This window comes from Amphiura filiformis, chromosome 12 (assembly GCF_039555335.1).
Source record: "Amphiura filiformis chromosome 12, Afil_fr2py, whole genome shotgun sequence".
In the NCBI taxonomy this organism is placed as follows: Eukaryota; Metazoa; Echinodermata; class Ophiuroidea; order Amphilepidida; family Amphiuridae; genus Amphiura; species Amphiura filiformis.
Genome location: NC_092639.1, coordinates 47,312,727 through 47,337,448, shown reverse-complemented (window position 1 = coordinate 47,337,448; position 24,722 = coordinate 47,312,727). Strand labels below are relative to the sequence as shown.

At 36.8% G+C, this 24,722-nt stretch overlaps 1 protein-coding gene across 1 annotated transcript; it reads left to right on the top strand.

Annotated features, from left to right (window-relative positions):
- Positions 1-5,712: 5,712 nt before the first annotated feature.
- LOC140165532 (tolloid-like protein 2) lies at positions 5,713-24,553 on the top strand. Its single transcript, XM_072188818.1, has 8 exons — positions 5,713-5,770; positions 6,044-6,283; positions 20,182-20,538; positions 21,085-21,192; positions 21,365-21,730; positions 22,743-22,856; positions 24,005-24,349; positions 24,489-24,553. Exons 1-8 carry the CDS (start codon positions 5,713-5,715, stop codon positions 24,551-24,553), a joined length of 1,653 nt encoding a protein of 550 aa, XP_072044919.1.
- The last annotated feature ends 169 nt before the right edge of the window (positions 24,554-24,722 follow it).

Below are 24,722 nucleotides of genomic sequence, written 5' to 3'. Positions count from 1 at the left end.
TAGGATTGAGCATCATCTGATTATCAACAGTCAATTGGTGCAACGAGTCCAGGCTTTTCTGGATCTTACTAGGTTTCCCATAGCCCCTGCTTTCACCTATGGTCAGGTCGTCAACATATTTCCACACATGGATATCCGACTTCTTGTCATTCTCTTGGGCACTGTTGATAATACTTAAAAATATTATTGGGACCAAGATTGTACCTTGTGGAACCCCTCCCAATAAAGTTTGCCATTCAGACAGACTATTTTTATACTTTACTCTTTGTTGCCTACCACAAATGAAGTCAGCAACCCACTGCACAATAGATGGTGACACACCCATGCTCAGGAGATTTGAAACAGCAATGCTGTGGTCGATGACATCAAAGGCTTTTGAGAAATCTGTTAGTACCAACGTACTGATTGTACCATATTTCTCAGTCTCCGAGACCAACTGGTGGTAAACATCTATCAAGCAGTGGGTAGTCGACATACCTTTCTGGTTGCCATATTGCCTCTCATCAACATGAGAATCAACAATAAATTTGGAAACCTTGCCTTCAGCTATTTTGGCCAAGTTTGATGTAAGTGACACTGGTCTTAATTTGTCAATTGAAGGGGTGTTGTGTTCGGAAACGGGATGACGTTTGCTTGTTTCCACTGTGATGGCACTACACCTTCTTGACGAGAAGTGTTTATGATGTCTGTGACAGGTGAGCTAAGCTCATAATAGGTATGTCACAGTGGCTGCGCAATAATTCTGCCACACTGTGCATGCAAGCATAACAGTGAATTAAAAAGCGCGCGCATCAAAGTCGGCTGATTTTAGGAAAACATCAATGTCAAAAATGAATTTCCTTAGTATGTTCCATTTATTCCAATTGTTTGAAATTTTGATATATGGTATGTGAAACCTTTCTGAAGCTACCATTGAATCCGACAAAATTAAATGTTGCTTTGTTCAAGAATTACTGCCTGTTTAATGGATTTTTTGACGATCGCTCATAAATCAGTAAATATAGGCCTATTGAAATAGTCTGATCTACCACCATTTAGCTAAAATACTAATCTTTCTTAGCATGTAAATTATTTCCGTCTACATTGAATGACGCACTTGAGGAACACTAGTTAAAACATAATATTATCAAAGATATTCCACAGGGAGTAGTTTTCCAAACCACAATAGCTTTAAGCCATTGTGTGTGTCCAAGGCCATACTAGTTTTGTATACGCGCTAGAGTGAAATGGCAGTTCCTTTTACCATTTGCCCTCCTACGTTAATCCAGATAACAAAATGTTAATTTTAAGTCTCATTGCAAATGAATTTTTTTTTTTTTTTTTCGGATTTGGCTTTGAGTAATGGTGACACATACCATGTTGGCAGTAAAAAAGAAAATTCTATTCCAGACACCATCAAAATGTCAAACTTTGTATTTTTTTATTATTTTTAAGTAATTAACTGCAGTTTCTTTATTCAACATCATAACAGGTTCATACTTGACAAATTTATGGTGAATGAATAGACTTTCATTAAATATTAAAAAACACCAAAATTACTAATTTACATAATAATATCATGAATACATAATTAGCTGTAATTAGCTAATTTGCATAATTAATTACTTTTTGTGTATTTTTTGTTATCAATTGAAAGAACTTCGTATACATATGTGTGCAAAAAATCCCGCACCCTGATATCATGTACGGTTTTCCACTGGCATCAATTTTGCATATTAAGTAGCTGAACATAGTCATTTTTCAGCTTTAATTTGTCTGCAGATTGGCCGAAATTGCTAAAATAGTACATTTGGTTAATTTATTATAATTATTCAATGATAAATTTTTTAATTTTGTTTTCTTTAACGAAGTCAGGAAAGATAGGCATTTAACCTGTGATACTTAACGCTGCTTTTTCAAGCAAGCGTCCAAATAAACCGTCAAAATCTCGGAATGTGCCAATTTTGTCATTGCAGCCATTTTGTGGCAGGTTTTTATTCCATTTACGAGCATCTTTAAATTGACACTACATCACAATGCATTGACCGATTTCAATTCCGTTTTTTTGATTTTTGATGCTTTAATAAAGCTCATTCATGTAGAAACATTAAATAACGTGTTTCTGCTGCGCTTATTTTTGATGTGATATGCCTACATAAGCAAATTCTTTTAAAACCTACTGAGGGATGTTATCAGGACCACCCGCTTTCGAAACCGACATGGCTGGAATTGAGGGGGAGGATCTTTACTCGGGAGGTAGGCAGGCAATTCATCACAAACTTGCCAGCTGTTTGTTGATAGCATTAGAGCGTAAGGGTGTCCAAAACGGAAGCGACAAACGGAGACCACATATTCGCATATTAACGCATAAACCAAACATTACTAAATAACTGATATGGTTGAAGAATATATCAGCTATCACATACTTTCTGAATTTTAATAATTGACCGCTCTGTTTTTGAAATTAAAGAAGTTTGATGATGCGCAGTGATTAACAGTCCGAAAGGTGTGAAAATGAGGGAATTTCGTAAAAGTCTTATATTTCAAGAATGGTGTGACCAATTGTTAAAATTCAATGATGACTGATTTATTCCTCAACCACACAAGTTATTTAGTTGTTTTGTTGTGGCGTTAAAATACCCAAAAGTATCCGACGATACAATTCTTTCAGGGACACCCTGTATTGCAGAGCGTGTCCGACAATCCCCGGACATAATATCGGATTTGAAGACTCATGTGGTTTTAATAGAGCAATCTGTAAGAGAAGCACGGGACTTAATTAAAGAACAATAAAAGTCGGACAAGTTGTGCCTTATTATATGTACCCAACCATACATGACCATGTCAACCATAAAAGAAACCGATATTTGGTTCAGCAGATTGTTGCTATAAGGTAGGAAATTGAGAACGCGTTCTAGATTTTTATTGTATTATTCTGACCTTGAATCCGTGAATATCACTCCGTTCTAGTTGTTGCGCATTTCCCATGAAATTAGCTACCATAACGAATCGTATTGCTTTTTAAAAGGAAAGTATGATTAGCATCGAGTCGCAATTCTCTTTTGCTGAGAGATACAAGCGCTTACTATTTGCAAGGATTATTTATTACGTGCTGATTTGCCAACACTGGGTCTTTTCAAGTTCATGTTTTAGTTTTGGTTACGTGGTTTTCCCTTGTCGTAGCTAACATGACTAAGCGCTCGGTGGAAGTTGTTATTTTTTGTCTCCATCCTTGTTACAAACCGAAAACTTGAAAAACGTATTCTCAGTTTCTGGGCTTTTAGTTTCTTACGTAATCGTATGACTGCAAATCTCCCTGGTTAGAAGTCAGCCAATCAGAGTAAACAATAAAGAGGTCTTTCAATTTTGTATTGCAATATTCGCGAGCAGGGGTGAACAGCCAGGTACATCTTTGAATAGAGAGGCATGTACCATATTTCAGAAACTTCTTTGTATATTTATTTTACTTCCAAGTACAGTAACTCCGATAGTGGAGAGTTTGCGCCCAAGCGCAGCAATAATCCACCGCTACTAAAAGGAACTGCGCTTGATCGCGCCCAGTAACTACTTTAAACTGCCGGTACTCTTCGCCCGAGCGCAGCCATGATCTTGTATTATGTAACTCATACAAATTTTCTTGTCATTTGATTGGCCAACAACTATTGATTATTTCTGCTATTTTAAGCGGCCAGCTACAAAAGGACTATTGCACTCCGCGTTCGTGCAATAGTCATTTTTCCATTGCATAGACGCGGAGCTTCCATAGCAACGCTGACAGAAGCGCGAGGTTTCCACCTAGACTCGCCAATTATAGGTGCGTGCGGGTGTTGCTTCTAAAATAAATATGTATTTAGATATCTTTTAATTTATTTTGTTTTCCTGATGATTTGTAAAATTAAGTGAAAGCAAGGGAACCATTATTATGAGTCTCGTTGAATGAAACAGTCCATATTTCATCTCATGAAAATATTCTTACCATTGAACTTATAAACATTCAATATTTGTATACTATAAACAAGAAAATTAATTATTATTCTTCCGAGCGCAGCAACTCCGACAGCTGATGGAGTCCCTGAGCCCGGGCGCAGCAATGATTCACCACCACTATATTGTTTTGCTTTCGAGCGCAGCAACTCAGACAGTGGAGTCTCTGCGCCCGGGCGTAGCAATGCTCCACTGCTACTATAAGGAACTGCTACTATAAGGAACTGCACAGTGACGGAGTGACTTCAACTGTGGATTCTTTGCGCATGCGCGCAGCAATGATACACCGCTATATATAACAAGAAAAGTTTATTTTGCTACCAAGCGCAAAACAATAGATTATTTTGCTACCGACCACAAAATTTCCGACAGTGGATGCTCTGCGTCCCCGAGGGCAGAACACACCCTGCCGGAAGTTCTGTGAAGGGGCGCATGAGCTCCACTGGTGGACCACGTATACAACATGCATATGCGCAGAGTGGGCTAGTCCGAAAGGTCATTTGTCCGAAAACCCAATAACCTAATAAGTTATGAGCCTTAATCCTTACCCTAATATAAAACTTCACTCCACACCTATTTCTATCCCCAAACATACTGAACTCTGACTCTGACCCTAAAATCCTAAACCTATAAGCTTAACACTATCTCTAAGGGAGTACAGCCAAAATGGTTCGCTGAGCTCAGCCAAGCTCTGCTGCCTTCACTGAAGGAAATTTCCTTGCCTTCGCTAGAGCCTTCGATACAAAGAAACGAACAGTATACTAGTTTGCTGCTATGCATCGGAATCGGAACAGGATTATAAGGTCTAAAATTGTTTGATTGGAGTAACATGTAAAAAGAATTAGGGTGGGTAGGTAGGTAGGGATTTTTATTTATTTATTTTTAATATAGACTCATCGATACGAGGCCTTTGTGGGCTTGGCTTTGTCAAAATCCCAGTACCCCTTCGCTGGAATGCGTTATCCCTAACCCTAATCTCAGCTTAAAATGCACTAAAGAAACCTCTGACTATAATGGGCTGTTGCCGAGTGGGTTGGACACGCATGCTCAAAGGGCTGAATATGAAAACCGCAACTAATCTCGGTCCCAACCGGTTTGAGTTCCTTTGTCATTAAACAAACGTCCAGGCGACAGCCTCGAAATAACGATCGCTGATTGGTTTATGAATTCCCATATAAAAAGGTTTTCAATTGGCAATGGAACCATGAATTAGGACGTAACTTGTGTAGAAGTGACACTAGGCACTAAACAATATACCGACCAGATTAATAACTAACCGCAGGTGCAAAATGTACAGTAGTTTCAATAGGAATCAGTAGACAATGGGGCGGCAGCCACGGAGGCACCAATCTTCTCGCCATTCATTCCAGGAAATTCGCAGCGCGTACTCGCATGCATCGTGTGGATTTATATCACCGCATGATTATCCATCAACCACTGAAGCCCAATGGCTGATTGACATCAGATTTATACCAAGCTTAGTCTGGGATGAATCCCGGCCAATCACAAAAGACGTAATAATGAGGTTGTCGCCATACGATTTGTTTTGTGACGACGGAGCACAAACTGGCTGAGATCGAGACTGAACCGCAACCTGCGCATGGCATATTAATCACCAACCACTTTACTAAAAAAGTGTGCTACACAATCCTTGAAAAGACATTAGTCGCATAAATGATTAAGTTGTTGTATGCTGCTAAATTTTGAACAAATTAAATTCATTTTGGTGTACTGCTTCTTGTATAAGACATGGCTGTGATGTTGATACTGCTTCTACTGATCAAACTTTCAGGAGAATGTGAAGCCGGTAAGATCGAAATTTGTAATTTTATTTGATTCCTTGATTTCTCAAAATTAAATCAATTAATTGAATTCAATATTGCTTGATTGAGCCAACATTTTTTTATTAAATACTTACACCAGCTGCATTGTACGTTTCATTCAAATCAAGGAAACGTCGACTCCACAGGTGTATTCACTTTGAATGTGACCGTGCATGAAAGCATTGGCGTGTTTTCGCCCAACTACCCACTCTACTACCCTGCCAACCAACAATGTGTCTGGCAATTGCACTCAATAGAAGGCACCAGCTTTGCAATCACATTTATTTCATTCGTTACACACAATGAAAATGATTTTCTAGCCGTTGGAAAAGGATACGATGCTGTACCAGAAAAGGCAATTCACAAATTTGCTTCGTGGATTATATCACAGTTTGTTGCAGTTTTGGAAGAGCCGATGATGTGGTTGGTATTTCATTCTGATAGCATCGGCTCAGCACCTGGATTTGAGTTACGAGTTGATCGGATCTTTGAAAAGGGTAAGAGAGAACGTATGAAGTAGAAATTGTAAATCGTGACCAAAGCACAACGTTTGGGTATGCCCTATAATACTATCGATGCCCCGATATGTATAGTGAGGAACACCCCACCTTCGCTTCCTTTATCATATGGGTGTCTATCGTGCTACGTGAGAGTAGTATTCCGTTAAAAATGTTAGTATGATAACAGTCAATAGAGACCTTGCGAAATGAAGTTACTTTAACTTTAACTTTAACGTCTAGAGGATTATAGAGGATTATGTCAAGGTCTCTATTATCTGTGCTGACGAAACTAAGTTGGACGTGGACAACTAGATACGTACCGGTACGGTGGCTCCTTCTATCGTACCCTGGAAATGTTACGTCGTATAAGTCAAAATAAAAAGTATGTCTCAGACACATTTGGTAAAAAAGCTAAGTGCTATGCGATTTTTCATTTTTTTCATTTTTTTAAAGAAAATGAGTTATGCGATATGCGATATATTTATTTTTTTACAGTCAAGGCACAATATTTATGTACTTTTTGATATTCAAATACAGAAACGTAGTAATATAACATATAGAACGAATAGTTTTGTTTGTCTCTTTACAATCATGGCGAAATGTGTACAAAAAACAACAACCAAACTGCAAAAAAAGACAAAATTGAGTCGCTATACGATACTGAAAAATATTTAAACAAAATGAACATATGGGCAAAAAAAAATTACGACCAACGCGTAGCGCTATGCGCTAAATTGGATTTCACATAGCAATGCGCGCGGGAGTCTGAGACATACATTCTTTTTTTTCTTGGCCTAACTGTATCTAGCATTATAATGAACATTTGGATAGTGATATCGGTTTTTATTTATCTAAATAAAATTTGATTTCACTATTCAAATGTCCAGGGTGTGATAAAAGAGTCATTGGTACCTACCGGTGCGCCGATAGCGCAACAGGGCAAAATTAAATGTGATTCCCAAGGTACAGGGTGTCCCAAAAGTCTCGATACCTTTTTTGAACCGTGTTACCATTCACTAGGATTGGCCGAGGGAAATCAAAATACCATATTTGGAAAGAGTAAATGTATACAATTATTTAGATACCCAACATGATACATATCAGTAATTACGATAGACCAGTGCCCTCTGGGGCTAGATGTCGTGTCTTGACCTTTGACACGACATCTAGATTCCGTCTTAATACGGCATACGTGAGCAATCAACAATTACACCAGGCCGTTGCAACTTCTGTACTAGCACAATACAAAAAGATGGCGACAGCGTCGGCTTCCCCTGTGTATTACCCTGTGCTGATAGCCTACTAAAAACTGCAGAAAAATGCTGCTGCCACCTACGGCCTGCTGCGTAGTGCAGTGGAGACTTATGCTAATGACAGAAAAATGCTGCTGCCATCTACGTCCACATGTTGCAAGTGTTGACGTCACTGACCTCACGTCGACGAACGGAGTTGCAATTCCATCGCACTTCGTGCTCTATTCTTCTTCCATGATTACACCTCAAATACGACATTCAATACTGGTAACACAAATGTGCGTTTCTCGTTGAATATTATGAAATCGAATTTTAGACTTTGATCTCTTCACCTTCTTTACCAGTGAAATTTTTTTATAGAATTTACAATTTAAGAATGGTTATATATTCAAATAGCACTTTCAACCATGACCTTGATCATACTAATAATAAAGCACCAACTGAAGATCAAATTTGACATTTAATCTTTAGAATATGCCTAGACATTGCTAGACTACACTTTTAATGGAAAACAACCGATTGTTTCCTTGGGCTTGCAGTAACAATAAGATGAACGGCACTTATGTTCAATGTTGACATCTCCGTCTTTCCTCATCCTCTGTGACCCATTGAGAGTTATATCCTGGTGCAGGAGTCTTGTGACAGAGAAGAGGCATGGCATATTACACAAGTTCAGAAGATAGCTGTTACTGGCTTGATATCTGAATAAAATCAAAGAATAAGTACACATTTATTTGTGTAGTGTATATCTTGATAGTCTATTTTATAATAGGAGAACTGTTTAATTTTGTAATTGAGTTGCACGGGGGATTGGTCTAGATATTGGGAGAAGGTAGTATTAAACTTAATTAACTTATACTCAACTGCTTCACCGTAGATTATTTATTATATTATTGAGTTTAAATGTCATATTTGGTGTTGGTGTCAAAATAATTGCACCAGATTTCTCTGTTCAACGATATACCTTCATGTTTGTTTGCTGACAGTTGATGTATACTAGAGTTATGAACGTTTAAAATGGTATTGAGACTTTTGGGACACCCTGTACTTTTAAGCAGTAAAATATGTGGGATTTGCTTGATATATCTTAAGAATATGTAAATTGCAGATTCAAATCTTGTCACAGGGAGGTAAATGAGGATAACTTACTGGGTGGGCAATTTAATTTTTGCCCTCAAATTAGGGAAATAATTTACTGGGTGGGCAATTAATGGCATCCAGGTGTTTGGATTTTCGGAATGTAAACCTGTTTTTGCGTAGAATTTGGCTTTGATGTAAAAAGTAGACTTTACCCTTACATGCATCTTATACCGATTTTAGCATATTCATGTAGCAACTTATTGTATGCCGTATTATATTTCGCTTTAGACATTTAACAATCTTATACTAGTTATCAATCACCATTACTGCTAGGTAGAAAAAATGCAGTAAAATTAGATGGAAAAGATATTATAGTGAAATAATGTTTTCACTTTTACTTTTGACTTTTACTGTTTAACTTCTTGTCACAAACACATGTAATCACTCACAGATTAAAGAAATATAAATTTAATTTAATTATACCTGTTTTGGATGAGTGGCATTTTCTAAAATGTGTTGAAATTAGTTAATAAGAAATTATGAAAATCTGTTAAAAACACAAACTAATTACTAAAATATAATATAAATACTAAGTATTGCCAAACCAGTATTTGACCAGGTATTTCCCCAATAATTTCCGGTATCAGAGATGCCACTTTTCCTTGTTTTGCCTGGATTGCCTTGTTTATAAAGTCAAATTTTCCGCATTTTTTATTATCTTTAGCCCATTTTGGGACTTTTTATCCAAATTTACACATTACTTCAGGGATTCTTTCACAAAGTTTCAGGGTTTTTGAGTGGTCTAAAGTGGTATCTCTACATCTCTGCATTATTTTGGTATTCTCCGGTATTTTCCAACTAAGCCGGTAAATGAATTTACTAGAATTTGACAATATATGGCCAACCCTGAATTAGATTGACCTATTTCCCATCTGAAATTAAAATGCTTATTTTACCAATTCTTATAATAAAGTAAATAATATAGGCCCCAATGTTGCACAAAATAATAAATACACATGCAGAATACAGTCGAAAAGGTGTAAAAAGCAATAATTATACAAAAAATAACATGTAAGCTATTCTTTCATTATTTAAAGTTTGATTGCATTGAATTATTTTCATAATTATAATACTTTTACCTCTTTGTGCATGCTCAAATTTTTTTTAAACTTATTAAAAACATGCCTCATTCAAGAATTTTTGGGTTCAATGAATCCTTTCGGGGTTTGTGTGGAAATTGCTCAAAATAATAATAATTTTTAGCTTCCTACACCATTGTCATGATTGTGTATTGATTCCTACTCCGAAGTTGTTCAGAAAAGATACGTCACTTTCATTATTCAACATCACTTTCAAAATACAAGTTGATTTCAAAAGATGCACCATGGTATGATAAGTTGTATGATAATTATTATATGGTGCCCATTTGGGGGTTTTTTTTTGGGGGGCAAAATAATTTACTGGGTAGACACTTTTGGGCAATGGGCAAGTTGAATTTTACTGTTAACAGTTAACGTGTCATTTTCCTCCCTGATATCTTGAGTATGTTAGTCAAGAAGAATGGAAATAAAGTTTGTAAGCCCTCTCGGCTGACTGTTTTGTACTATGTCAGTTGTACTGGTTGGTACGTTTCATTTCATTTCTAGAGCTTATAGTTACGCACCAAAATGTACCGTGGTCCAATTTGCCAATTTGAGCGAGGCTACGAAAGTTCAATGACAAAATTATATTTGCGGAGTAGTAATAAAATTAATGATAATGATGATACATCGGATAAAAAAGATAGAAGTCAGAGATGGTTTAATTGAGTTTCTAATCAACTTAATCCTTATTGTCTTAAAAACCACCTGCGATGGACATAATCACCACAGACTGATTAATCTCAAACTTATTTTATAGCTGCATAGATCAACCAAACAAATAATAATCAATAATTGGTAGGCAGTGTGCATGTTTCCATGGCTACGTGGAATAAAATGGCTTTTTAGAAATTATAAAAGTAATATCATGATAAGATACAAGTAGTTTAATCTTCGAGGTAGTTTGCCTTTTAAAAAAAATAAATAAAGGACCTCTTGGAGATGAAAATTACATTTCACAAAAGGCACCACGACTCTCTAGTTGAAGTAATTTTCTTTTGATATGATATGATATGATATGATATGATATGATATGATATGATATGATATGATATGATATGATATGAATATGATATGCTATAATATGAATATCATATTATGACTATTATGATTGAATACCGTATGATATTATGACTACATGTTCTACATGTATGATATAGTATGATGGAATATAACATAAAAAATTATAGTTTGAACAAGTCAATTTGGGGAAAAGTATCTAAAAAGATATGATTTATAAAATGAAAAAAATAAATAAAACGTTGCTTAATGTACTGTAAGACTGACTGAAATAATAATTAATGACAAATATATCCACTGCTGCATTCAAACCAGGTTTATTTCTTCTTCTTAAGTTTATCTTATTGTCTGTCGAGTGTCGATCCAATTTAATCCACCGTTCAAGGTTGATTAAAATGAGACTTGAGTTTACATTATTTATTTTCTTTTCAATTTAAGGCTGTCATTTAATTGAATTGAATTGAATTTAACTTAAATATTGCAAAATGTAATAAATGGATTGATTGTTTAGGATTTTAGGTCAGAATTTGGTTAAAGCGTTAATGTACGATTTCCGCCCAATTTTAATTTTGTTATTCGTTATTCAAAATGTTAAAATAATACTAGTAATAACTGCCGGGAAGGGTTGCTGTCCATTTTAATAGCAAGGTAAAGTGAAAGAAACCCCACTGGTTATTTTGACCATACTACTACAGGGTGTCCCAAAAAAAAGAGGCCCCTCATTGCGCCCTCCTTTTCTCCTATTTCTAAAAAGTTGATCAAATATATTTTGGTATGTAAAGAACCCTTGAGTCGTTAGCTTTAATAAACCCAAACAATTATATCAATCGGCTCACAACTTTTGCAGATATGCTCTTTTAAAGAAATGTACCCGTTTTTCACTCTGTCCACGGAGAAGGTTTGGCTACTTCAAAGATTGAAAAGGAGTACACATACCATGCATGAATATCAAACATTCCTCAATGATAACTTTATAAAATAACTTTATTTATGGAATGGGTTTTACCGGTCAATGGACAATGGATTTTGTTAATAGTGTCATTAATTTGTGGGTAAAATGGATGCCAAATGGGACTTCTTTTGCTTTACTTGCAATTACTTATTTTTTCTTGGCCTTTTTGTTTTATTATGTTTCTTACTTTCTTACTTTGTTGTTTCTTTTTTTATTTACAACATAAGTCATTTCTCTTTTTAGAATAAAAGGTAGCACTAAAAGGCTGTTTGGTTTGTCTTTGGTTCTTCTGAAGTGGGTTTACTGTGCTGCTCTGCCCTCTACCTGATTGCCTCCTTGGCGAATACAGGTTTCAGCCCTGGTCCTCTTTGCATCAATTGCGTTGCGTACCATCCTTGTGCGCCGCATACTTGCGAATGCATTCAGTAATACGTTTGCAAAGATCTTGGATTTTGCCACAAAGGAAAAAAAATCAAGTGGTGTGAGGTCTGGTGATCGTGCAGGCCACTCTACCGCATGAGCCACCCCAACCACTCTGTTTACTATCCGTGGATAGAGTGCAAAACGGGTACTTTTATTCAAAAGGGCATATCTTCAAAAGTTGTGAGCCGATTGAAATAATCGTTGTTTTGGTTTATTAAAGCTAACGATTATAGGTTTCTTTACATACCAAAATATATTTAATCAACTTTTCAGAAATAGGAGAAAAAGAGGGCGCAATGAGGGGCCTCTTTTGTTTTGGGACACCCTGTACTACTACTACTACTTCTACTACTACTAATTTATTGTTATTATTACTAAACAGTTTCTTGCAGGAATGAGAGCATCTGGTGCAGATCAGGACACACATGTCTTAATGACATACTGTTGTGTAGTACATATCCACAATGTCTCAACACATCTTGGTCGTGTGGTAAGTGTCTTGGGTTTTGAATGATCGATCATGGTGATAAAACAATGAACATAAAAGAATCCGCACTTGTTTTCCGCTACAATCTTTACCGGGAAATAAGTCCGGATTTCTTTTTCCGGATGAGATTCCTTTCTGATTTGTCGTTAGTCACGCTGACGTAAATCATCAGTCTCTCACTCGAAGAAACGCGGATTTTTTTTATGCTGGTATACGTATGGGAAAATCCCCGGTACAGCCAGATACAGCCTAGGGAGGTAAATAACAGGAACCTCACAACCTGGGTGGGCATTTGCCTAACTATTTTGCCCACTCAGTAAATTCAACTTGCCCATTCGCAAAAATGCCACCCAGTAAATCATTTTGCCCACAAAATTTGGGAACCATAATTAATATCTCATAAAACTAGTACAATGATGATATTCCTTGAAATCTACTGTTGCTATTTGAAAAGTGATGTATCTTTTTTACCGGCTTTTCCATAACATTTTGGCAATTTATTCAGTAAATAATTCGGAACAAAAGTTTTATTTGTGAAATAGGAGTTTCCATGTCTGCTTAGTCGTCTTCAATATCATAAATATGATATAATTAAATTGCAAGTAGACATTTCAAAGTAATTTTTACATGAAGATTAGATTAAATGGTAAAAATAGTCACGCTTTAAATGTAAAGACATGAATGCATGCAGTTCCAAGGTGTACAAACACGTGGCTACGACACTGTCAATCATACCGTGCCAATGTGCCAGCAAACGGTAAATCAGGCCCTGGATGCAAGTTGTCCCGGGTTCGAAATACCGAGGCAAAATAATATTGGACACACGTTGTAAATATGCATCTTCACTTTGGCTCGGGTTTACGCCATCTATTTATATTATTGTTAAAAGAATAAATTGCCTATTTTGTTTTGCTTTTTAAGACTGACTGTGCCCCCTCTCGGCTTGCCAAACATCCCCCTTCATCTGGTAAAAAAACCTCCCATTCTATTCTCCCCCATGGCTCATAATTATTGCACAGAGGTTTGAAACAAAAAGTGATGCATAAAAGCCTATGAAGAAATATGCAACTTTTGGATGTCAACTTTAAAACAAAAGATAATAATTGATCGAATAGCTTTGGATTCTACCAAAATGTCTTAGAGGGACTAACAACTTGTGAAACCTGTATTAGCTGTATATACAAATCAAGCTTAAAATTCCCTATAGGGGCTGTGCCTTCTATATTTTATCAAATGAATTTTAAATACGTAAATAAACTCCATGTCCTACTTGATGTCCTAACTTTGTGGTTTTTTTTTTATGTTTGTTTAGTTTTGCTTTTTCGATATAATTAAATTGTGTGGCAAAAAGTAGTCGTGTTTTATATTATATGTAAAGAAATGAATGCACGAAGTTCCCAGGTGGAATTATATACATTGGTAAAGTGCTATAAATAATACTAGATGTTTGGTTTTATTTGTGAAAATTATGTTTTATCTGTTCAGCCGTCATCATAATAAAATTATCTGGTAGATTGTAGACTTTAGAAATGTTAGCAAGTGCTATTTATACGGATGTTTTATTTGTAAACAAAAATAGGCGTTTCCACTTTTCCATGTCTGCTTAGTCTTCTTCAATATCATAAATATGATATAATTAAATTGTAAGCAGACATTTCAAAGTGATTATTACATGTAGATTACATTATATGGTAACAATCGTCATGTTTTATAAACATCTCAAAAAAAGTAACTAACCCCCTTAAATAATGACCATTATTCAAAAACGGGTGATTGTATTACAAATCTGTAAATGCGTTGGAAGCAGAATTGATTTCTGCACATTTTGACACCTCATGTGTAGCAATTGAATAAATATTGACGTCACATTTAAATCAACGTAGCCCAAGATTTGAAAGTTGCAGTAAATTCTATTGATTTTGCATTCAGTGTAATGGAAGGAAATCTGTGTGATGATATCTGAGTGTTTTTGTATTGTAAAAATTTGTATGTAAGTGCAACTTTCAAATGTGAACCTCACTACATTAAATTGACCGGTGTTTTTATTGTTTTCTGGGCTATCGTATCAAATGAGGTGTCAAAATGCGCAGAAATAAATTCTGCTTCCAACACATTTTACAAATTTGTAATACAATATCCCCTTTTTGAGTAAAGATACAAGAGATACAAGATAAGACACTGCCAGACATATTACCGTGCCCAGGGTCCAACAAAAGGTAAATCTGGTCCTGGATACAAGTTGTGCCCCGGTATGAAGCAGTGTTGTAGTCAAGACCTCTATGTCCGAGACCGAGACCGAGACCAAGACCTGCCCGTCCGAGATCGAGACCGAGACCGAGACCAAACCTTCCGAGACCAAGACCACCCCTTCCGAGACCGAGACCTCTAAGTTCCGTGAGACCAAGACCGAGACCGAGACCTTGGTTTAATCCCCTGGTATACTCAAGTTTGGTTTGGGTAGCGGTGTGCCGCTGAGAATTTGAAAGTGAACTCATCATTGTACCAACTGTTCAAGAAATTTGGACCTGCAGTTAACACTTTTTGTTTTAATTTTTACAATTTTTTCTCCAAATTTTGGGAAAATTTCAAAAATGTTGGCGATAGTGGAGGCAAAATTAGGCTAGTGTGTGAAGGGCCAGAAACACCAGTGCGCGAAGCGTGCAAAATTGAGCAATTTTACCATATTTGGGCCCAAAACAAACTTGTTTTTCGTGCTGAAAAGAAGATGCACACTGCACAGGGCAACTATTTGTTCATCTATTTTGCTTTTGTGGAGAATGTTCCCCTTGCAAAAGTTAAATGGGATCCTCGCTTCCACCACCTGCCCACCTATGTTTAATCATGAACTGAAATTGGAAGCTCACATCCGAACAAGCTCACTTATGATTCATTTATAACTTTTTATAACTTTATAAAATGATTTCTGTATCTTTATTCTTAACAATTTCTTCAACATTCATTGAAATTTAGGGTAAGGAATAAATAATTAACAACAACAGAAAATCATATCCTTTTCTTCAGGTCTCGACAGGTCTCGAACAAAAAAACGTTCGAGACCGAGACTTTTGAGGTCCGAGACCGAGACTTTTGAGTTCCGAGACCGAGACCTTGACATCCGAGACCGAGACACTACAAAAAAGGTCTCGAGATGGTCTCGAGACCGAGACCTGGTCTCGAGACCTACAACACTGCTATGAAGTATGGACTATTTTTTCGCAAAATTCCATGACTGATCTGGAAGGGGTCTGCATAAACCGCACGGGCTAAATATTAATTGAGGTGTGTCGGGAGATGGTGTAAAATATTTGTTTGACAGAAAATGCGATTTCCCTTAGTTGATGAATTAGCCTAAAATGGCGGATTTGAGGAGCAAAAAGTCCACAGAGTACAATTCTGAGAAAAACACATTTTTCTGATATGGGCATTTTAGTTTGGTTGATTTGTTTACATTATGGCGCTCATAATGTAGTGAATTAGCCTCTAAAATGGTGGATTTGAAGCGTACAAAACGTACAAAGTCAAAGTCCATAAAGCCAGAGTACAAAAACACATTTTTCTGATATGACCATTTTAGTTTGTTGGTATTGCTTGTGGATTAAAATACCGTCATAGTGAACCAAAATTATGCGTTTACTTGAATTTTTTAAACTTCGTATATTTTTTATTACATCTTTTGTTTAAAAAAATTCAGTGAACTTATAGCACATTTTGCCACTAAACAGATTGACCCCCTTTCTAGAAACCTCCCTTTTTACCGTTTATAATCTTACTTTAGTGTGTCAGTCTGGCAATTGCTCGTCATATCAAAAAGAATAATCACAAATCTTATTTCTCATCAAGGACAAGGATGATACTCTTCTTTTTTTAATAATCAATATCATCAAAGCGTAATCTTCAAATGTAGCTCTGATGACAATTAAACTATTAGGGAAAAGTAGATACAGCTGAGTCGTCATGCTTGTTGGTAGCTAATTAAACAAATAAGGTCACCTTATTTTGTTTCTAATCATAGACAAGAAGGGTTACTTTAATCACAGATCCGTGCATTAATATCATACAATAATAATTAGGACACATTATAAAGCTTCTTCCATCGGAAAACTGACCTGATGGTGCATTTACTAAGATAAAGTCGGCAAAAACAAAGCATTGTTTATATTAATATATTAATAGCTTTATTTATAAGGCAATGGAAGTACAAATACATTCATAATACCAGATTAAATCAGGCGAGCTGAAAGCCATCAGAGCCAGTCCGCGACTAATGTTATTTCACTGCAGATAGTTGATTTCAATTCTATTCAAATTCAATTTTTCGCATTCCTGTCCGATTCCAAATCAATCCACCTTGCTTTAGAATGAATTCAATTCGATTCCAATACATTGCAGTAGAATGTGCAACTGATCAATTTCAATTCAATTCTGAACATTTTATTCCAATTCCAATACACTATGCAGTTCGAGTTAATTGACACACCAAAGGCAGGAAAATGTTACAACTAATTTTGTAACACTCGAGTCAGCAGCATCAAGTACACTATCTTACTTATCACAAAAGCATTTCAACAGAAGTGACCTTTTTGTTATATTAACTCGCTTTTCACATTCAAGCAATGTGAGTGATCCCTTTACCCAAGGGTCATATACAGGGTGTCCCAATAAAAACAGAACCCTCATTGCGCTCTCCTTTTCTCCTATTTCTGAAAATTGATCAAATGTATATTGGTAATAATTTATGTAAAGAAATCTTAGATCGTTGGCTTTAATAAACCAAATAAAATATTCCAATCGGCTCACAATTTTCGAACTGATAACTAGACGTATACTGTAACTCTGCAGTCTGCACAATTGATTATCAAAGAAAAGACTAACAGCGTGTTTTAGTGGGAGCAGATAGCGGTATAATTTCTATCCGGTCAGAAATTATCCGGAAACTTACTCACCATAAACGATAACCGTATTAGTATGTACCCATGCGCGTATTTTGGGGGGGGCGTTGGGGCGCCAGCCCCCGGGGTCAAAGTAGGGGCGGCAAAAACGAAGGGGCGGCGAAAGAAGAAGGGGCGGCAAAAACAGGGGCGGCAAAAACGAAGGGGGCGGCAAAACAAATTAGCAAAGCAAAAAGGCGCAAAAATTGAAAAAGCAAAAAAAAATTTGAAAAAATGTTGCTTTTGGGACGCTACCGCCTAAAATCGTTTTTTTTTTTTGTTTTTTTTGTTTTTGCTCTTCACTTTTTCAAACGACCGTGAAAAAATTGGGTCAACCTTTTCGGGCTGTTAAGGAAGGGGCGGCAAAATTGTTTCTTCTTCAGCCCCCCGGGGTTGGGGCGGCCACGGTACGCTACTGGTACCGTATACTGCACATCGATATCCTTCTCAACCGAAGGATATTGGCGCGAGATATTTGCACTATAAACACACGAGGATAACTTGTGTGCTGTAAGTAACAGCTTCTTCATGATGCGTAGAATGTGCACAGAACATTTGGAACACTTCTCACCCCCAACATGCCCAAGAGTGCCGCCATGATCATACTGTTGAATGGGCTGCTTATAGCTCGCGCCATAATAGATACACATTACCCGTGTCACCGTGTGACCTTGGGGTCATTGCAAATGTACGGTAAGGTTAGTTGGTATATAATGTGTGCGATAACTGTGTCTCACTATAAACAGAGTTTCGGTATATATACAAGGACTATCGTATGCGGTATATTCAAAACTCGGTATATTCACTAAACAAGCTGATAGAGCGTTTTATAGGGAGACAGATTATCCGGTATTTAGCGTATAAGTACATACATGTATAAACATTTTGGATTTTTTGCTTTTCGAAACCAAGTGAAATTTTACTCTCTAGACTAAGGAATACCGGAAACCACTCAAACTTGTTTGCCGGGAAAGTGGATCAGATGACCAAAATCAGTCATACCTGATGAAGTTCTCCGACGCGTAGGACGAAATATTGTAGTGAGTAAAATTTCACTTGGTTTCGAAAAGCAAAAAATCCAAAATGTTTATTTATTGAACAAACCTGATGAATCTATTCAACGGACATACATGTATTATACGGTATTGGTCGCCACTATATACGCTAAATTCCGGATAATCTGGTTCACTATAAATACGTTCTATGAATCAACTCGTCATGTTGTTTAGACTTCAAATTGTGATCAAGCTAAGGCAAAGCATAACAAAGCATGCTGCTTATTGGGTGTTTTTACGTAATTTTCAAGAAGATGTAAGTATATTTTCAAAAACATCAAATACACGCTAATGCAAATTATCATGTTTATAGAGCATGGCATTCACATTTTTAAAATTAAATCCTGCGAGTTAATGTTTATTTCAACAAGCTTTAGGCATTCTTTCAATGTATTTGGTTTTGTCTGGCATTTGTCGAATGTTTCAAGTAAAATGAATGTATTAAAGATCACAATGTTAATTTCACTTTTCCAAAACCTAATTCCACATATTAATCTGCTTCCAAATCAAAATTACATTTGCAATACGCCTTATTAAATTCTGCCTCACGCTGCAACCCACCTGCATCAAAGGCTGCCCATCACATTTTACTTTAAGGTTAGCAACTATTTTAAACTATTGCGATATGGTACTTCACAGCATCTTGCAAAGGGTAGTGAGCTTGGGCAAAAATCACATTGATGCATTTCATAGCGAGTGTGTAGAAGAATGCAAATATCACAGATATACTTTTGTAGGGCCTGTGGTTCTTGAGTTATGTTGTAAAGAGGGCTGAAGCCTGAAACAACAACACTTTTGTAAAACGCACGTAACTCATTCACTACAATAAATCAAGCAAGTTTTCAAAGTATATGATTTGTAGAATGAACTTTTGCAAAACATCAAAGTGGTATTTTTCAATAAAATATTGATCTAGATAATTAAACAGGTCATTCTGATGAATATGAAAAATGGTCATACTAATACATATAATGGAAACATAATTTTCCCATTTGGTTTGTTTTAAATCAGAACCATGTAAAGACGATGATTTATATTGTATATCTGTACCGGGCTGTGTTGATTCCCTGCTGGTCTGTGATGGTATTAGCCAATGTTGGGACGGCTCTGACGAATGGATGTGCTGTGAGTATTCTTGAACATATCCCTTAATAAGCTTGCTCAAATAACGTATATGATCCCAAAGCCAAAAACGAAAAAAAAAGGGAAATGTGTATTTTGCTGGTATATAGGATAACAGGATTCTTATTTGACTTACAGGACAAAACAGGACGGTAATTTTATAAAACCGCGCCCCAAGTGATAACATGCATTGTTTTACTTAACCATGTAGTGAACACCATTTTACTTAACCTTAACTTAATGTTATTAATCATATGTATTTGAAAGGGGCTTCAAGTTCGTCAATACTGTTGTTTTCTTCGGTTTTTGCTAAATATTTGATTTCAAAAACACCCAATAACAATTTGAATGACTTGGCCTTCACTTTTAAGCAATTTATAAACAACCACTGAATGGAAAAATAATTTACTTTCATACTACGAAATATTCCCCTCAGATTCTTGCGGTTTTGAGTTTGCCAACCTGACAAGCAGCAATCCCATCTATCTAGCGTCACCAGGCTACCCGGGCAACTATCCACCCAATATCAACTGCATCTGGTTCTTTACCGAAAACACGCCAGGAACGTATGTGATATCTATATTGGACCTGGAAACCGAGTGGGCTGATATGCTGTCAATTGGAACAGGGCCTTTAGTATCGAGTGAAAGCACAATTGTACAGAGATCGCTATGGCAATTTCCAAGAACAGTATTGATTCCCGAATGGGAAATGTGGATTTCATTTAGTTCAAATGACTGGGTTCAATATCGCGGATTTATTGTTGAAATTATTAGAACTGATAATATTGATGGTAAGTGTATGCCTAGGCGTTGGTTCACAAATATTGAAGACCGAATTAAAAAGACTAGTTTGCGTATGACGTCCTGTCAACCGGACCGAAAATGCCGTACTGCGCAGGTCAGTAACCAATCACGTCGCGCCTTTCCCCTGACGTCAGACGCAAACTAGTCTTTTTAATTCGGTCTTCAATTATAACACTGATTCTGTCATTCGGAGGAAGCATGATTTATTTACGCACTGGCTTCATGAGATAGATTGTTTGAATGAATAAAAAATAATGAATGAATAAGTAAACAGAATGAAAACAATTTGATTATTTGCCTCCATTATGGATGGTCAAGGACAAATCCTTGTAAAAGCGGAATAATAATTTTATTTATGGCGGGAAATAATTGAAATTTCAAACCTTTTATTCTCTCAAGGAGAGCAATTTGTCAGCAGGCTGGGCAACCAGAACCTAATGCTTTACAAAATACAAGTCAATATAGGTAGGTACAAATCCTGATAATTCATAATATTAATAGTTACTTGCAAACACTTTCTTTCATTTTTGCAGTTGACTGTCCATCAGATAAATGTTACAACGGTTACGGTTGTTTAGACCCTACCTTGAGGTGTAACACCATTGGCGAATGTTATGACTGGTCAGATGAATGGAACTGTGGTACGTTAGTACATTTTTAATAACGTCCTATCGTTGTGCCCAAACACTTGCAACTTCTGCTGAATTTCAGTCTCTCAATAAGTATACATGTAGAATCAGTATCTGCTTCTCTGTCTCTCATCACCAGGAACATATCAAAGTAAAGAAATGCATTTTATAACTTTTTTTGCAGAGTATTGCCCAAATACCACTTTAACACTCCGAAGTGGCGAAGACACTGGCGTTACATCACCGTTTTATCCCGCTTATTATCCCGATAACGTTGATTGTTTCTGGAAGATCACCGATAAAGCTCTTCACGGATTCATAGATGTTACCTTCATTGCGTTGGATCTCTACCAAGACCAAGACTTCTTGACGATCGGTGTTGGTACTGAAATTAAGAACTCTGGCATGGCGTTCCGATTCTCTGGGTCAATTGCTCCTCGTGCTGGTACTATAAATGACACTGCCATGTGGATGAGATTAACCACAGGTGTTGGTGGTGGGCTGGTCTCTACTGGATTTGAGGTGAAATTAAGAGGACATCATTTGTATGGTAAGCACCATGTTAGAGTTATTCACTCTAGGTTTAGGATGTAAGCATTAACAAATTAAGTGGAAAATAATTTAAACGTGACTTGTGTTCAGGTCTTATTAGAAACACCAAAATGAAGTAATGGAAACAAACAAAGTTGTTTTACAATGTATAATCATTCTATACGAGTGAAATTGCATAATATCACTGGCTCTTTAAATGGTGTGGGACATTGTCGATATGTCATCCATGCTATAATTTGTTTCGCCTCAAGTTTGGTAGTGACGTCAATGCACAGAGGTCGGTATACACAAGAGTCGCATTAGTTTACATGTTCACGTAACCGCCTGAACTCATTTGCATAGGTTTGGAGGTGGGCTGATCGTATTTTGATTCGTCGAACACCTAATTTGCATAGGTTTGGAGGTTTCCATATTTGGGTTTACGTAATTAATTATTAACGACCCAGACGTTGTTTATATCATGACGTCATTAGAGCTGGTCACTTCGTCAAAATCCGACGAACGAACGTTTGCAGTTTTCTTTTTATTACTGTTATATCGTGATATACCATGTAGCTGACGTGTTAGTCCAATATGCTTAGGAAAATATTTCTGGCGATGACCCATGTTCACATTGGCTAAATAAGCTGTATTTTCGCTGGAAAGGGGCCGGGACGAGTCGGCCATTTTGTTTGCAAAAGGCATGTTCTTCTCCCGCGTTACCCGGAAGTGGCAGCACCAGAACAAATGACGTCATTTCTGGATTTCAGCCGGAACGGTTACGTTCACTGCCGTGCATCAGTATAGGCATCAGCTTATCTAGGTTTTACTAAAGTAAAACATCTTTGCGTCAATGCTACTTCGCGGTTGCGCTGCAAGCGTGCCAACAAACCACCCATGTACGCATGCGTGTACACTTAGGGCGTTTAACTTTACGCGCGCGATTTGATACTGCGGCGAACGGAATACGCACATACGTCACTACCAAACTTGAGATGAACCAAATTATAATAACAATAAGTGCATTTCAGTCCCATGCAATCCAAACGAATTCCTCTGTGCCAACGGATTTGGTTGCTTGATGTCATCATTATTGTGTGACGAACAGATGCAATGTCTTGATGGCTCAGACGAAGAACGCTGTGGTAAGTTGGAAAATGAGCTTCTTGATACTTTCGAACTAAAATAGATCAATATTGGCTTTTACAACAGACCAAGAATATGGGAAGGGTCTGATTTAAGAAATGCAGGAGGACAACCAGAGTGCTCAATGGAAATCTACTTGGACAGGTTGCACGGTCATTGGTGTTTTGGCAATACTTCACTACATCAACCCTTCCTCCCACTCACACACATTGAATTTCTTGATCATTCGTTCTGCAGACAACTGAATACATGAATACAAAACCCACCCAAGTCCATGGAAAGTGATTTTGAGAAACCGAAAAAAAAGTGCATCATTTTTAATTCCTTCAGTTAGATTTACCTGGTAAATAGTTTTAAATTGGGTAGCATTTCGGGGACTTCGTGAGGGGTCATTTTGTATGCCGGACTTGGGTATGTTTTTGAATCACATAGTAAGTGTATTCCCCGGTGTATAAGCCCAATCGGCATTGGAAGTTTGCAATGCATTGTGGGACAGTTTTTGCAGTTTTAGGACACTTTGTCCTTTGACCTATCGGGAAAATTGCTGTAATTATTAATAATTTATTTATTATTGTCATAATGTTATCATTAAAAATATTTAAATAATTAATTCATTTAATAATAATGTTTTTTAAGTTTGTTTTTATTCTAGTAAAAAGTTTTAAATTATATTTTGTACGCACAAAACCCGAATTTTCCAGATAGGTCAAAGGGCAAAGTGTCCTAAAAAAACCGGAAGTTACAATAGCGATTTAGCTTATTCTTGACACCCTTTGCTCTCAGTCTTTTTTCTTGTTCTGTGCCCATTCAGCTTCATTGCTGCGTTTTTTACTACTTATTTCGTCAACACTGTTGCTATCATCTCAATTTTATAGAACGTCAGCCGTGTGCAAAAACCACACAAGTCCTGGATTTCACATGCCCAATAGACGCACGTAGAGGGTGGATTTGTGTTGTTCTTTAATGCATACCATAGACCTATGTATAAGCAACAATTTCCCATGCTTAACTCAATTTGACCAAAGTATGGACTTGGGTGGGTTTTGTATTCAAGTATTCAATTATCTTATAACTCTATAATCTATGGAGAAGTTCAAGCATTCGGAAACCGTACAAATTGATCATCTAGTGATTGATTTTTTTACAGATGAATGTGGCACACTTTTACAATCTGTTAATCCTGGATATACCCATCACATTACCAGTGCGAATTATCCATATCACTATCCAAATAACATGGAATGTCACTGGAACCTGGTATCAAACGAAGGCAAGAGTTTCATTATCGAATTTGTTACCTTCGAAACCCAGTTTGTACATGATGTTTTAACTTTCGGGAGTGGAAGTGATGTGCTTCACGAGTTCTCTTCTTTTATGGCTGCACAGTTGTTTGTTGTCATAGAAAGGTCGTCCATTTGGTTGCGTTTCAAGTCCGATGAAATGGTGACTGGTCGAGGGTTTGAAGTAATGGTAAAACGTACTCATGAATCAGGTAAGAAACTAAATATCATAATACTTTGCAGTTCCCTTAAGAGCTAATTAACTACGTAGTGTACGACGCATTTCAAAGCTGGACGCTTCTGGGCCTAAAGCCTTTGGCATGTTAATTTCTGCTTTTAATTTGATAAAAGAATCATTCCTTACCGTGTTCCTTGCGTCAAAGCAGGCTTGCTCAATGCAGAAATCATTACATTAGTTCTTTAAAACAACCGTTTAAACAGATTAACAAACAAGATATATTTATGATTTATTATCTTTGATAACTTTGGAACAGTTCTCTGCAAGGACAGTGATGTCTGGTGTCAATCTGGTGCTGTATGCAATGATGTCATTCTGATATGTAGTCAGTATCCTGAATGCATGAA